Source organism: Vespula vulgaris, chromosome 22 (assembly GCF_905475345.1).
Source record: "Vespula vulgaris chromosome 22, iyVesVulg1.1, whole genome shotgun sequence".
NCBI lineage: Eukaryota > Metazoa > Arthropoda > Insecta > Hymenoptera > Vespidae > Vespula > Vespula vulgaris.
In genome coordinates, this window is record NC_066607.1 from 2,467,452 (window position 1) to 2,484,157 (window position 16,706).

General features: G+C 35.2%; 1 protein-coding gene across 4 annotated transcripts in view; it reads right to left on the bottom strand.

Annotated features, from left to right (window-relative positions):
• LOC127071556 (insulin-like growth factor 2 mRNA-binding protein 1) overlaps positions 1–16,706 on the bottom strand; it is a 120,664-nt gene that overhangs the window by 93,249 nt on the left and 10,709 nt on the right. For 2 of the 4 annotated variants that reach the window (XM_051010960.1, XM_051010959.1), the window contains exon 2: positions 1,995–2,058. In XM_051010960.1, the coding sequence (XP_050866917.1) occupies positions 1,995–2,058 (64 nt within the window). Of the gene's footprint in view, positions 1–1,994; positions 2,059–3,818; positions 4,112–16,706 lie in introns of those variants that run through there. The other 2 variants (XM_051010961.1, XM_051010962.1) reach the window with 2 other exon arrangements.

Here is a 16,706-nt window from a genome sequence, read left to right on the forward strand (position 1 = left end):
CTCCGTCGATCTATCTCTCTTTTTCTATCTCTCTCTCTCTCTCTCTCTCTCTCTCTGTTTCTTACTCTTTACGGAAAAGAATTTAAAAAGCCGCGCGATTTCTTATCGGATTACGACGTCCGGTGTATTATTAACTCATTAAACCTTCTCATATCCTAAATGCCAGCATGCTCCTTATTACAAACCTAACCGAATATACTTTTCAACGGCAGATTTTACGTTAATGGTAATTTTTGTTTGTTTGTTTTTTTATCACTCCGTTATTACTTTTATGTATAAAAATCATCGTCAGTCGTTAAACGACGAATACTCGAGTGCATATGTTCTACAACAAGGTGTCTTTTTTTTATTCATTTTTTTTCTTCCTTTCTTTAAACGAAACGAATTAATTTTAATAACGTCACAGTGATGTGTTTGATAGAAGAGAGAATTATTTATATCTATTTTTTTTTTTTTTTTAATTTCGTTAATATCGACGACTTTCGATAGTCGATCAGTTTTTTCTTTTTCAGAATTAAAAAAAAAATATGAGAGCATTTTACTACAACGAGCTATTTTTTTTTGGACGATTAAATATTAATAACACCGTCATTGACGTAATAATGTCTGACATGCGCGCCAAGAGAATAATTTGTGTTTAATTCACGTAAACATACTTCATTTATTATTCCGAAAGTATGTGAATAAATAAGTAATCAAGATAGCCTCATCGAAATCGAATTTTTTGTTGTTTATTAAAAAAAAAAAAAAAAAAAAAAAAAAGAATGAACACGATCGATAATGACACGAGCGTAACATTGTATTTAATTCCTCTTCTACGCCTCCCTCCCTCCTATCCCGGAAACAAATTAATACACGATATCCCGGGTGAACGTCAGTTGTGTCCCCACTTTTTCTTTTTCGGTTCTTTAAAATTAATTTAATATACGACGTGTAATTACCAAAAAGAGTGGCAGCCGTTGGAGGGAGCGAAGAAAATAAAGAAAAAAAAAAAATTGAAATAAAAAAAAAAAAGATCGAAAAAAAATTATTAAAAAGAAAAAATGCATACATATTTCTACCAACTGAAGTGTCGAAATTCGACTTTGATATAATACACGATCGTATCGTTTATTTATGCTATTAAAATATATTACACGTATATGTGCGAGTATGTAAAAAAAAAATATGTATGTATATATGTTGTGTGCGTGCATACATGCACAAGATGAAGCAACGTCATTGGAGAATAACTTCGATTATTGCATAAATAATAATTTTAATGAGAAATGTATCAATTAAAATTGAAATGCCATTCGAGAGGGACGAATGGAGATCGTATTCTATTGCGTAAAAATTATGAGAAAGTCAATATAATCCTGCTTTTTTTTTTCCCCCCAAATTGTATCACACATTTTCTAATGCATCAATCGACACAGCTCGACGAGAAAATAAAATTAAAAAAAAAAAAAAATACTATTAAAGCATCAATAAAAATTGATTAATCGAGGAGATATTTTTATCGAAATATTTCGAGAAAGAACAAAAAAGAATTATATTCTACTGATTTCATAATATCGTTTGTATCTGCTAATAACTTTACTTTTTTAATTTTACTTTTGAATTTCCTTTTTTCTTTTTTAACAGAATGACGAGGTCGATCGATTAACGTAATAAAATATATGAGATTTCATTTAAAACAACGAACTTGACCTAGATATTGAACGACCTTTAGAAAATCCTTCTTAATAAAGAGAAAAAAGGAAAAAAGAGAAAAACTAATCGCGTCATATCGTATCCTTGTTAAACTTTCGTCTAAAACATTTTTAATTTTAATCGCGCAATAATCGTAGTTTTCCATGGTCAAACACTTCGTCGTTTTTATATTACAGATATAATCGAATCAAAATAGCTGTGGTATTTTAAGAAACACAGAAAAAAAGAAATAAAGAAACAAAGAAAAAAGAGAATAAAGAAATAAAATAGCGTGTTTCTACGCTCGATTAGAAACTCACCGTTTCTTCGCACCGCTGGCCACAGATGGCTCCACCACGAGTGACGATCCTAGGAAGGTATAACCTAAAAGAAACGAAAAAAGAAAAGAAAAGAAATAAATAAAAAATCTTGATTTGTATGATCGATAAATTATGCGACTTATTGCTTGATAGGAAACATTAAAAAAAGAAATATATAAAACGAAACAGGAAAACAAACAACGAAAGAGAGAAACAAACGAAAAGAATTTCATTAAAAATCAAACTTTTCGAATCATATTTTATATATATATATATATATATATATATACACAAATACATATCATATATATATATATGTATCTATTTTCAATAATATAATAACGAACTTTGTATAAATATATATATATATAAATATATTATTATTATAATATACAATAATAGATATATCGAAAAATCTCGGATGAAATGGAAATCGTTAATATAACATAAGAAGAAAGTCGTGAGAGAGAAAGGTCGTTCTCATAGAATAAGCAACACGTAAGGACTAGTATATTATACATACATACATATATATATATAATATACATACACACACATATATATATAATATACGTATCTACATATAAACGCGAATAGAATTGGTTCATTGGGTCAACGTATTTAGACGTTCTTATACAACCTGTTTTGTACCGCGGTCAATTTGAACTCTGACCCTTAAACTACAGGGTTTAAGGACAGAACGAGTATAAGAGAAATCATTTTTCCCATGAAAATTCCCATCGTTCTTAGGCCACATACATACGCACACAACAATCTACGCATATCTATACAACATTCTACCGGTTTCTCTCTCCTATGAATAAGAGAAAGAGCAAAAGAGAAAGAGAGAAAGAGAAAGAAAGAGAAAGAGAAAGAGAAAGAGAAAGGAAACGGTAAAGCTTAGCTTCCGGGGTTTTCTCGGTTCTCTCTTTCTAAACGCACGTGCGATCCGTTATAAGCATATATACATAACACACAATATATATACGTACATACATATGCGTGTAATGTCGTTAATGTAAGAATATCGTTAATGTAAGAATGTCGTACGCCACGTTTTGTTAACCGCCATGTTGAAATCCGTTTCATCGAAAGGATGGACAAACGGATGGATGAACGTATGGATGGATGGATGGATGGATGGATGGATAGATGGATGGATGGATGGATGGATGGACAGAGAGAGTGAGAGAGGATGTGTGTGTATATGTGAGAGAGAGAGAGACCCACCTCTTTTCAGTATTCTAATCAGGATCAAGAGGTTATGCGAACGCGTTCGAGCGGCATTAGTCGACTGAGCAACAGGGAGTATTCTTTTCTTTTCTTTTCTTTTCTTTTCTTTTCTTTTCTTTTCTTTTTTTCTCTTTCTTTTTCTCTTTTCTTTTTTTTCCCTACGAGAAACTTCGTTGGCTGCTTTCCGAACTCGTATGTCGTCCATATCTAAATACTCACACTTACGCGTATACATACACTAGTCCCCAGGAACGTATATACATTCATATGTATGTATGTATGTATGTATGTTGTGTGTATATATATATATATGTATGTAGAGATATAAATACGTATTTATTATACATAACGTTTTTCTTTTTCTTTCGAAGAGGCCAGGTGTCTGCATTATATCGAACTTTCCCTCTAACCAATACTTAAATTACTACACAATATTTGAACGCATTCCAATCATATATATATATTGAGAATCGTATATATGTATATATATATATGTATATCGAGAAGTTTTTTATAAGGTTTCGAAAAGATCTTTTAGCCGTTAATATTATTACTATTATTATGATTACTATTATCATGATTATTTCTTACCGCATGGTTGACAACCCTTCGATATAAAATTGTTGTTATACATTTGTACTTTAAGCATGATTACGAATAATTTCTAACTTCACACTTTCTAATTTCACTTTCTCACGAGAGATTGATTCGAGTTAGGTGTAGGAATAAGGAAAAGAAAAGAAAAACGATGAATAAATAAACAAGGAGGAAAAATAAGAGGAAAAGGAGAAAAAGGAGAAAAGGAGGAAAACGATCAAGACGATATAGAAGTAGTATCTCGACGCGAACCGATGGAACGTACTGATCGAGATCACTTTTACGACTAAAATCTTCGTTTCAATTTGACCGATCTTAACACGACTAATGAAACTATTTAGAGAGAGAGAGAGAGAGAGAGAGAGGGATACTTATTTACTTACTTACATGCTTAGTTAATGTTTATGTATCTAGGATTATCCATAACCGTGACTTTGTCCTTCAAGGTCGCGATACATAATCATCCGAGACGCGAGATATAAAAGAACGTTGCTACGATAATAATAATAATATTAATAATAATAATAATAATAATATAAGAAACGCGTTTGGTAAATATACGACGACTGTTGACAATATCTCTTCTTTTATGTAAATTAACGTAAATACGTATTTATTCGTCGTGCGTTCGATGCGTATATATTATGTATATATTTACGTATATAATATCGAAACGTTGATATTATATATATTCGCGTTCGAAAAACGTACCGATCGCGTCTAATTAAAACGAGACTGGACTCTCGTGACGATCAACGAGAACTATTCTGATTGGCCGACGTAACGACCAATAAACGATGATCCTTTGAACCTATTAGGATCTACTTTTATTTGGTACATAGTAAGATTGTACGATGTTTTTAGAAAGTCATTTACAAATTGTGTAGTTATATGCATGTGATAGCGCGGCATCTCGATACGCGAAGAATCATATTTTTTTATTCGACGAAAGATGGCGACAATATCGATCCTCGTTAATAACTAGATATTTATTATTCTAGATCGATACTTTCTCGATATTTTCTTTTATATGATTTTCTTCTTCAATATTTTTCATAAACGTTTCTATTTCTTTCGATTCTTTAATATTAATAGATATTTTCAAGTATGTTATTTTATTAATACTTTTCATATCTAATATAGTTACTTTTTTAAAATATTGTATGTATATATATATATACATATACATAGTGTACATATAACGGCAGCTAACGAACTTTTGCTTTACATACATATATCCGGACATTCATACGTTACACCATACATACATTCCTTCAAAATTATACATATAGAGTGATACGTGACGTCGCATATTGCGATGAAAGTATATCCGAAGAATGTATCAGAGAGAGAAAGATCCTGTGGGAAAGAAGATCGTAACGGAAAATTTCGTTGGAAAGACAGAGGATGAAAGAGTGAGAAAGACAGATAGAGAGTGAGAAAAGAGAGAGAGAGAGAGAGAGAGAGAGAAAGAGAGAGGAAGCTATGTAAGAAGAAAAGAATAGACAAGGAGATACTACATACAGCGTGATACTAGTTCTACTCACAGGAATAGAAATATATATATATATATATATATTATGTATCGTAAGTTACAAAGAGACCAAACTCTCACCGTTCCGATAGGTGGTCCATTATTGAAAAAAAATCTCTCTCTTTCTAATCTCGAATGACTCGTTCGTGAAGAATAGATCTAGTCTAAATAAGAGAAAGCCATAGAAGAGAAAGAAGAATACGAGAGATACGAAGCAGAAAAAGAAGAAGAAGAAGAAGAAAACATCAAGCTGCAAAGTTTATTCTCTAAGAACATTATCGCCCCCGTGTCCTTCGTGAAAATTAGCTAGATGGTGTCTCAAGTGGAAGAAGCGGTTTTTTTACTTGCTTGGTAATACTCTCTTGTCGATGGTTAAGTACGTAGATCAATTGTTGAAGGACGATCTTTTTTTCTTTTTCTTTGTTTCTCTCTCTCTCTCTCTCTCTCTCTCTCTCTCTCTCTCGTTCTCTTTGGTAATCGATACGATCTCGAAACTTCACAGCTGTGAGTGTTTTTCTTTCTCCTAGCTGTTTTCTTCTTCTTCTTTCTCTTTTTTACTTTTATTATCATTTTTCTTTTTATTTTTTATTTTCTTTCTCTTGTACGTACGAGATTCTCGAAAAAACGGATATATCATCTATCTTCTTCTACTTTTTCTTTTTCTTCTTTTTCTCTCTCTTTCTTCTCATTCGTATCATGCATATAAACGTACATACATCATATATATATATATATATACTCTCTTCAGAGTTCTCACTACATAGCGTGTGGCGAATGGCAAAATTGTTCGCTAACGTCGAGTCTATTAAATACGATACGGAATACCATAGGTACAATGAGAACCGTATTAAACAATTAAAAGAGAAGTGAGATTTAGCTTGGGAATTTATGTACGAATTAAAAATACGAGCGCGAATGTAACAACTGTTACGTAGATTATCGGAGATGGAATTGTACGCGAAAAATAAATAAACAGATAGATACAAAAACAGAAAGAAAAAGAGAGAGAGAGAGAGAGAAAGAGAGAGAAGGACAAAAAAAGAGTAAAAAAGTAACAGCATCTAAATGGCTACTATAGCCATGTTACGTGTCAAAAGTTCAACCCCTCGAAACGAATCCACCTAGTTTGCGCAACAATAAAATCTACCTAAAGTGTTCCTCCTGGATAGACGTATGGTTGGTACGGACGAATGGTCTTGGATGGTTGGATGGTTAGTTGGATGGACTCGTAGTACTTGAGAGTTTCACACAACAGGTTTTACATATTACATATATGCGAACGGCTATTTGCGACAAGTTGTAATATATAGATATATTCGTAGTGTAATGGTGCGAATATATCTAACGATACTACGTATATGTATGTACGTGTACGTATATATATTTAATTCTCTGTATAATAGAATGGAATGGGCGTTGAACGTGCACGCTATCGTTTCTAACGAAAGAACGATGTCCTTTTTTTTTTTTATTATTTCTTTGTACCCGTCTCTTTTTCTCTCTCTCTTTTTTTTTCTTTTTTTTTTGATGACTGTTACCTTCTTCTTTCTTATTTTTATTTTATTGTTATTCCGTTGTTTCTTTTTTTTTTCTCTCCTAGAGATCGAAACTATTCTAACTCATACACGTCATTTCATAGACGTTTTACGGTACTTCCGTAATATCTGCCCCATTCTCACGTTTGTTACAATAATCCGAGCGAAGGGTCTCCCTTATGTCACAGAGTTTCACGCTACGTAGGTATCAACGATAGGAACGAATCGTAGAAAGAAAAAGAGAGAGAGAGAGAGAGAGAGACAGCTGCGTTGAATATATATATATATATATATATATATATATATATATTTCTTCTAAGTCAATTTCTCTTACTTTTATTCGTATATGTTTTATACGTCACCAGAAATTTTCATTTTATCACATATAATGAGAAACGTGAAATTATTGCAGGTTATAATTAACACCGTTTATTAAATATTAATAGATACGTCATAAATTACTTAATCATGCTAATTTAACGTTCGAATTAATTAACTTCCGCGAACACATTCCGCCATGGATCTCAACAGGAGTTTAATGAACTCTTATCTTCTCTCTCTCTCTCTCTCTCTCTCTCTCTCTCTCTCTCTCTCTTTCTCTCTCTCTCCATGTATATATATATATAGATGTATGTATGTATGTATATATGTATGTATATACAATTCGTAAAAAAAAAAGAGTGGAGGAAAGGGTTAGAGAGGGGTTCGTATAGCTTTTTCCCTTAGTCCATAATAAAACACTTTTTTTTATCCGATTATCGAAGAAATATCGAAGAAGAGTAAGAGGAAGGAAAGAAGGAAGGAAGGAAGAGCGAGACACGAGGGTCCCTACGGTTAAAAAAGTATGTATGTACCTATATCAAAATGGGACACCCGTTATATGCCTAAAATATACTGGCATTTCGTATGGGGCGCGCTGCTAAGAAATGCAGAAACAGCAGTTGCTATGCTAGGTGGTACTCCCTCTCGAGAATACAAGGATACGATAGAGTATACGTATATATATGGGTGTGAGCGAGAAAGAAAGAAAGAAAGAAGGAAAAGAAGAAAGAAAGAAAGAGACAGAAGCAGAAAGAGAGAGAGAGAGAGAGAGAGAAAGGGATAGAGTAGTATTTCTCTGTCTCTCTTTCTCCCTCCCTCTTGCATCCTTTTTCTAAGCATCGAAGAAACTCGTGCAAGCCTGACACGCATACAGTCTCGGGGATCCACGTGATTACGTGGACGAGAGAGAAAACTAAAAAGAGAGAAAGAGAGAGAGAGAGAGAGAGAGAGAGAGAGAGAGAGAGAGAGAGAGAGAGAGAGAGAGAGAGAGAGAGAGAGAGAGAGAGAGAGAGAGAGAGAGATGATGATGAGGACGAAATAGTAAAGGTTATAAGATTTTCGATGGTGATAGTATCAGTAGTAATAGTAGTAATAGTAGTAGTGGGTAGTAGTAGTAGTAGTAGTAGTAGTAGTGTAGTAGTAGTAGTAGTAGTAATAGTAGTAGTAGTAATATCAACAGTAGTAGTAGTAGTGTAGTAGTAGTAGTAATACTAACAGTAGTAGTGTAGTGCAGTAGTAATAGTACTAACAGTAATACTAGAAGTAGTAGTGTAGTAATAGTAGTGGTAGTAATGCAATAGTAATAATACTAACAGTAATATCAGGAGTAGTAATGGTAGTGGTGGTGGTGGTGGTGGTAGTAATAGTACTAACAGTAATACCAGAAGTGGTAGTAGTGTAGTAGTAGTAGTAGTAGTAGTAGTAGTAATGTTAGTAGTAGTAATATAGCGATGTGATTGTGCGCTTGTGAAGAAGAAGGGGACAGAAAAGAGGGAGTGAAAACGAGATAGGGAAGGTTGGTAGGTAGATAGGTAGGTAGGTAGGTAGGTAGGTAGGTAAGTTGGTAGGTAGGTATGTATTAGAACGGTACGAGGGAAAGGAAGAGGTTGGGGATCGCTGAGGGATGGGTTGCTGAGTTAAGAGAAAGAGAGAGAGAGAGAGAGAGAGAGAGAGAAGGTGAAGGGAGGGGGAAGAAGAAGGGGGGAAGAAAGAAAGAGAGAAGCTGTTTCAAGTAAGCATAGCCGGGATGTGTGGAGAAGAAGGAAGAGCGGGTTCGTTCCTCGGGGCGAGTCGGTGTACGACCAGGCTAGAGAGAGAGAGAGAGAAAGAGAGAAGAGAAGAGAAGAAAGAAAGAAAGAGAGTAGGTAGAGAGTAGGTTAGCAGGCTTTCCCGAGGGAGAGGGTAATAGCGGATTGTCCCGGTGAACGAGGAGGACGGCAAGTGCCTTTATAGTGGGTCAGTACTAGTCGGCACCCGGCTAGCGAGCTTTCAAGGTCTTCCCCTTCCTTTCCTCCCTCACCCTCTAACCGTGGCATCCCCCTCCTTCTCGATTCGGTCCCACTAACCCCCTCCCCACTCCTTCTCTTTACTTCTCTCCTCTCTTCTCTTCTCTTCTCTTCTCTTTTCTTCTCTTCTCTTCTCTTCTCTTCTCTTCTCTTCTCTTCTCTTCTCTTCTCTTCTCTTCTCTTCTCTCTACTCTTCTCTACTCTTCTCTACTCTTCTCTCTTGCTTACACGCAAAACCGCCAGGTAGATGAAACCTCGGCCGAGCAAGAGCAAGCTTAGAAGAGAACTACTATCCGTGTTTGGTTTTGGTAGTGGTAATGGTGATGGTGATGGCGATGTTAAGATCGTGGTGGTATGCTAGTGGTGCCACCCATCTAATACATATTCCTTCTCTAGTCTCTATCGCGTTCTTTCTCTTTTCTTTCTTTCTTTCTCTTTCTATCTTTCTCACACTCCTTATGTTTCTCTCTTTCTTTCCTTTTTTTTCTAGTTTATCTTTCTTTCAAGTTTCCCACTTAGACCAAGAAAACTCGAACCGTCGTCGCTAGGACAAACGTTTTGACGCTCTACGAATTTTTATATATACTAATTATTATATATAATAAAAAAAGAAGAAAAAAAGAAAGTAAAGAAAAGATCATAATTGCATACTTCGAACGTGCTTTTTCGTTCTTCTGTACGTGTATATATATATATATACACGTATGTACATATGTATAATAAATATATTATAATTTATCTGGGCGAATGACGAAATGAAATCATTCGGAAATAATTTAGTCGCGATCAAGTGATAAATCCTATCTCATCCATCTATTTTTATTCGTTCTCGTTCTTTTTTTATTTTATTTTATCATCATCATCATCATCATCATCATCATCATCATCATCATCATCATCACCACCTTTATTACTCCTTTTTTTTATATATAAAATAAATGAATATTCACAGGACTCAACGATGCTACCATTACACATAGAAACGAACGCAAGAGTACCATCTGGAAATTAGCAACTCGGCGTTTAATTCGACTCCGGTCGACGAGAGACAAGCACTTTTCATGGTCTATCTCGCTCACTTGATAAGTAAGTACTTACATATAAAGTAGACGGAGGAAAAGTATGGTATTATGTAGAAAGAGACACCTTGATCGCGAGCAAACGAGCGTACGCTCTCTCTCTCTCTTTTTTAAGAGAGCTTCTTCCTTTTCCCCCGTGAGAAATTAGAACTTGAAGCTTTTAGCTTAGTTTGCGAGACAGGGAGAGAGAGAGAGAGAGAGAGAGAGAGAGAGAGAGAGAGAGAGAAAAAGAAAGAGACAGATAATTAATTCCTTTTCCATTTCTTTTTTTCTTTCTTCTTTCCTTTTTCTCGTCGTTTATTAATCGTTCATACGATACGAGCTTTCTCTTCCTTCTTCCTTCTTCCTCTCCTTCTCTTCTTCTTCTACCTCATTTTTCCTTTTTTTTTTTTTTAACTATGACATAATACTCGGAGATGTCTTTGGAGAGGGAAAGAGGAAAGCCTTCCCCGAGATGAAAGGGAGCCTGCCTCGAGAGAAGGAAGGAGAGAAAGTAAGCGAGAGGGTGAAAGAGGTAGAGGAGCCTGTGGTTCATCGTGTACAAATCGTGTGTATGCGTGTGCGTACGAGAAATAGAGAAAGACTGACAGAGACAGAGACACGCAGAGAGAAAGAGAGAGAAAGACAGAGATACAGATAGAGATAGAGAGAGAGAGAGAGAGAGAGAGAGAGAGAGAACACTAGCTCCACGGGGAAGTAATGAAATATTTGGGTAGCGCTCAGCTAGAATGGGAATGGGAATGAGAACAGGTTCCTGTTGCGCATTCCAGGCCGATGCTGAATGCCGATGCCTTGGACACGGCGGTTGCCACGACTAGGTACATAAATTACTATTGGGTTACAACTCGTTAGGCCTTAGTGGTCCCACGGAAATCCTTCTCCTCGCGTCTCGTGACTCACGTGATTCGAAACCAAGAGAAGGAGAAAGATAGATAGATAGATCCGTATTGAAAGTACGATTCTTAGTTATATGGTTATGTATTGAATCAAGGGGTCAAGGGTCGTACGAGACGAAGACACATATCTAAATTCTAATCGACTACACGTTTTCTCTTCTTTGCTTTCTTTTCTTCTTTCTCTTCTCCTTTTTTGGCTCCTTTTTTCCTTTTCTTTTCTTTTCTTTTTTTTTCTTCTCGAGTCAACGTTCAAAATGATCTTTCTATCCGAATGATAATGATGTGTGTGTGTGTGATACGTATACATGGAAAAGAATATTTTACTTTTCTTCAAATCGTAAACCGATTCGATCAAATTTCCAATCAAATTTTATTCAGAATGTTTGAAAAAGGAGAAGAAAGAAGGAAAAGAAAGGGAAAAGGGGAATAAAAAAAAGAATGTTGCGCTTGGATCAATCGAAAAAGTAGAAAAAATAGAGAGGGAGAGAGAGAGAGAGAGAAAAGGATAGAAAGGGAAAGAAATAGAAAGAACAATTTTTTGGTTGGTTTCTGAAATTACCTATCGTAGATGAAAAAAAGATCGTGAAGAATTCAGATAGAAAGAATTGTGAGAGGAAAAAAAAAAGAAAAAAAGAGAGAGAGAGAGAGAAAAAATTCCGAAGAAATAAGCGACGTACGATATCTTGATTTACGATCGATGAATCCATCGATCCATCGATCCATCGATCGATCGATCTTCTCCCGGCGCGAAAATAAAATTGGAGCAGTTAGTCGGGTTCTCCGTATTCTCTCTCTCTCTCTCTCTCTCTCTCTTACTTTTTCGCGCGCGGCAAAGAATAAAGCAAAAATCTTTCCGTTCTCATTTGGCCTTGTGGCATACATCTTTCTTTTGCATCTCTCTCGCTCCTCGTGCATCCTCCTTCATTCTCTCTCTCTCTCTCTCTCGTTTTCTCTCTTCGTTTCGGTCTCAGTCTCTTTCGCGTTCGTTCTTTCGTTCGTTCTTTCGTTCGTTCGTTCGTTCGTTCGTACACGTTTCTTCCCTTCCGCCGAGCTCTTCTCAGCGTGAGAGAGCGGCCACACAAAGAGAGAACGAAGAGTACAATGGATTACTTAGACGGGTAGGTTAGTTTGCCGAATGAAGCGGCGAACGGGCCCACGCACGTTAAGATAGGTCCTGACTTGTGAGCGAGAGAATCCGCAGTAAGCGCGCCAAACGCGCGCGAATTCACGATTCACGCTCGCTTTTTTTCCTCCCTTTCTTTTTCTTTTTTTTTCTTCCTTCATTTTTTCTTCTTCTACTTTCTTTTCTTCTTTTTCTTTCCCTTCTAAATTCCTATATGTGTCTTCCTACAAGTCGCGTTTGTTCTCTCTCTCTCTCTCTCTCTCTCTCTCTCTCTCTTTCTTTTCAGGTCTTTCTCTTTCTCCATCTCTCTTTCTTTTTGTCTTATTTATATTTTAATATTTATATTCCTTTTATATTAATACATACATTATACTATTAGAAACGAGAATTTGTTCGTCGGTTATACTTCAAAATTAAAATGCTTATGTTGGCTCAAATTTAAAAAAACCCATACGATTTTACGATATTCTCTTTTTACTTTCGTACATACATCCTATTAGCCGTAAGAATTGTATAACTTGATCTCTCTATACTTGAAAATATTAAAATTCATCCAACAGTTCTAAGATTAAATCTAGAGTTATCGAAATAACTACGATTATAAAATAAATCATCTACACTTCGATATATTCTTTTTCTTTTTCCTTTCTTTTTTTTTTAATTTTCCTCTTCACTTTCTTTACGGATCCGTAGAATTTAATAATTACTCGAACGATCAACAACGATTGTAATTGGAAACGAAATTTCTAATGAGCCAGACGATTTAAGAAGAGCAACGCCTTAAAGAAAAAGAAGAAGGAAAAGAACAAAAACGAAATAATATCAAACAAAACGAAACGAAACGAAACAAAACGAAACGAAACAAAACAGAGAAAAAAGAAGAAGAAAAAAGAATCAGAAAAATACTGCGAACATCTTTAGGCACGGAACGGCACGAGCTTGTCCTTGGTTTTATTGATCTCAAATTGAATCGGTCCGTGCGACGTTCTTTGTCGGTCGCAAGAGAGAACGCAAATGTGTACACCTGGAGGTAGCGTACCTAACGTCTAATCCTTTAACGAGTCGAAAAAAAAAGAACTAGAAATATCTTGTATCAGCTATTTCTCGTATCGTTTAAGTCGAAACGATATTTTCTCTCTCTCTCTCTCTCTCTCTCTTTCTTTTTCTATTTTACTATCACGTCAATGAGTTGTATTCTCTTTTTCTCTCTTTCTCTTTCTATCCTTTTTTTACTTTACTATCTCTCATCAATGAGAGAGTTATATTCTCTTTCTTTCTTTCTTTTTTGTTTTTTTGTTTTTTTTACTTTACCATCGTATCAATGAGAAATATTCTCTTTCATTTTTCTCGTTTTATTATACTCTTCTCACATCGACGAGATATTCTCTTCGTTCTTTTTTTTTTCTTTCTTTTTTTTCTTTATTCTTTTTACTATATTCTCACGTCAATGAGATCAAGAGAGTATTTCAGATATTTTTTTTTTTCTACTTTACTCTGGCGTCAATGAGATAACATCTTCTTTCTCTCTTTTTTTCCTCTTCTTACAATATTATCACGTCAACGAGATATTTTCTTTCTCTCTTTTTCCTTTTCTTTTTTTTTGCTATACTATCAAATCGATGAGATATTTTCTCTCTCTCTCTCTCTCTCTCTCTCTCTCTCTCTCAACCTTTCTTTTTTACAAACGAATCGATGAGATATGCCCTTTCCTTCTATCTTTCTGCTATATCCTTTTCATCGTTGAAATTGTACGTGATTTTTACAAATGCAGAAAAATAAAATTCCGCTTCCGATAACTTCCGATTAGTAAATTTTTATCGATCGATGAGTAATTTCGTTCGAGTAATACATGAGATATGAATTACGGTAATCTCTTTTTTATCGTTAAAAAAAGGATGAAGAAGACCAGACAGAGAGACAGACCAGAGAGACAGAGAGAGAGAGAGAGAGAGAGAGAAAGAGAGAAAGATTGTAAAGATGGACGATCGATGGTTAAAAAATAATCGGTTGGACGCGTGAATACGATCCATCGTAAATTATTCATAGTATATATCCATACATACGTACGTAGATACATACACATATTCAAAAGCATACACTTTTGAAGAAATCGAAGTGCGAGATTAAATGAAATTAATTACAACGATAAATCGTCCTTTTGCGAGGCGCTGGTAGACACGGTTACGTTGCATGTAACGTGATCGCGCGACAAATAAAGAAGGATCGATCGATTTTTATCGATCCTGCTACACCGTACGCAATAATCAACGTTTCGATCTTTCAAGGGAAAGAATGAGGATGTTACTATATATATATATACGATCGATCGATCGCTCGTTCGAACGATCGACAGATAAATCGGTCGGTCGGTCGATCATAAATTCTATGGAGTCGTTATATATCGATCTTTTATCCCTATTAATTAATCCCTATTCTTTCAAATCCTTTATTATTATTATTATTATTAATAATAATATTATTATTATTACTCATAACAGGTAATCAAGTTTGTACTTTAATTCAATTATATCTCAAAATGTCAAAAATCGTCCCTCTTCTTCATTTCCCTCTTGTATACTTTGTCGCTCGTTATCAAATAATGATAATAATAACAATAATAATAATAATATCTTTCTTTCTTTCTTTTTCAATTTCATTCAACGATACTTTTTTCGAAGGATCTTCCAATATGCATTTTGTTTCGATAAAAAGAGAAAACCATAAAAAAAAAAGAGAAAGAAAAGGAGGAGAGAAGGGGAAAACCAGATAGATACAGATAGAGAGAGAGAGAGAGAGAGAGAGAGACTTAGAGATAGAGATAGAAATAGAGATAGAGAGTATTCGTCCGTTCGTTCGTTCGTTCGTTTTCGTTCGTTTTCGTTGGTTCGTTCGTTCGTTCCTTTCCTAGATTAAATCACTCGGTCAGTTTTCTTTTCGGGGTAGCGCAGCCGGCCCATGGACAAAGGACGGCATTTCTCGGAAGAGACTCGGACCGAGACTTGAGAATTAAAATAATATCCGCTCGTTCGGAGATTAATGGCGCCGTGCTGATGCAATTTTTCTGCGAGCGTAGAGAGCCCGTGTCCGTGGAACTACGGGATGGTACCACCCTTTCCCACCCCAGCTCACCTCACCTCACCCCATCCCATCGAATCCCATCCCAAACCACCCGCCAAACCCTCCCTTCTCGTACTACAGTGCTTCCTCGTGCCACCCTATTTTTTCTTACTTTTATTCCGAGACCACATAGCAGTACGTGGTTGTAAAATCAAATTCGTTATATCACCATCGCCATAACCATCATTACCACCACTACCAGCACTACCATCATCATCATTATCATCATTATCATCGTAAGCATCAATATTACTTTTTTCAACGGCGGAAACATTAATCGATACGCCTTCCTTTTTTTCAACTCCTTTTTCCTCTTCTCTCTCTCTCTCTCTCGTCTTTTCTTTTTCCTCTTTAAAATTATTCCTGACGATAACTTTCTTTTTTTTTCTTTTCTTTCTTTCTTTCTTTCTTTCTTTCTTTCGAGAGAGAGAGAGAGAGAGAGATATCACTCTTCTTTTTTTGTTGACGTTTTTTTTCCTCGAGGTAAAAAATCACAGAGCGAACGGTGCAACCGGGCAAATTAGCATCGCGAGCTCGATATCTCCATATAATGTAAGGAGTCGTAATCGGGCAGGTGCGAACGATCTTCATTCTCTATCTCTCTTTCTCTATCTACATACACACGCACAGTATATACATACATACATAATCTTTCTCTTTCTCTCTCTCTCTTTTACGATATACTTTCTTTTTTTCTTTTTCTTCTCGCTATCTCCTGCTTGTCCATGTTTTATATATCCTTCGATGGATAGCTCGTGGACCGGTTCATTGACACCTGTCGAAAGACTCTCGGGTTTCTTCTTCGTACCTGACAATTACGCGCGCACGTGGGCCATGTCGATTCCAAGTATTCGACCAACCAACCAAACTCTCACCCTCTTCCTTTTTTATATTATATATATATATATATATTTTTCTTTTCTTTTTCTTTATCTTTCGTTCTCATATATTTCAAAGCATATATGGATATACTATATATTTCTTACTTTTATTATAGGTACTCATCTTCTTGTACTTTCTCTTTTCATCTTTCTTTTTTATACTTTCAAATATGAAAGTATATACATACACGTACATACACACACAAATTTTTTATTGTTATTTTATGCAAGTACTCTGTTTCTCTTTCTTCTCCAATCTCATGTATTCTCAATACATCCAAACATTCTTCTTCCTTTATTTCTTTCGTTTCATTTATATATTTTCTTTTTAAATTTCCCAACCATACCAATACGATTTTCGATCTTTTCGAATTCATCCATTTTTTATTT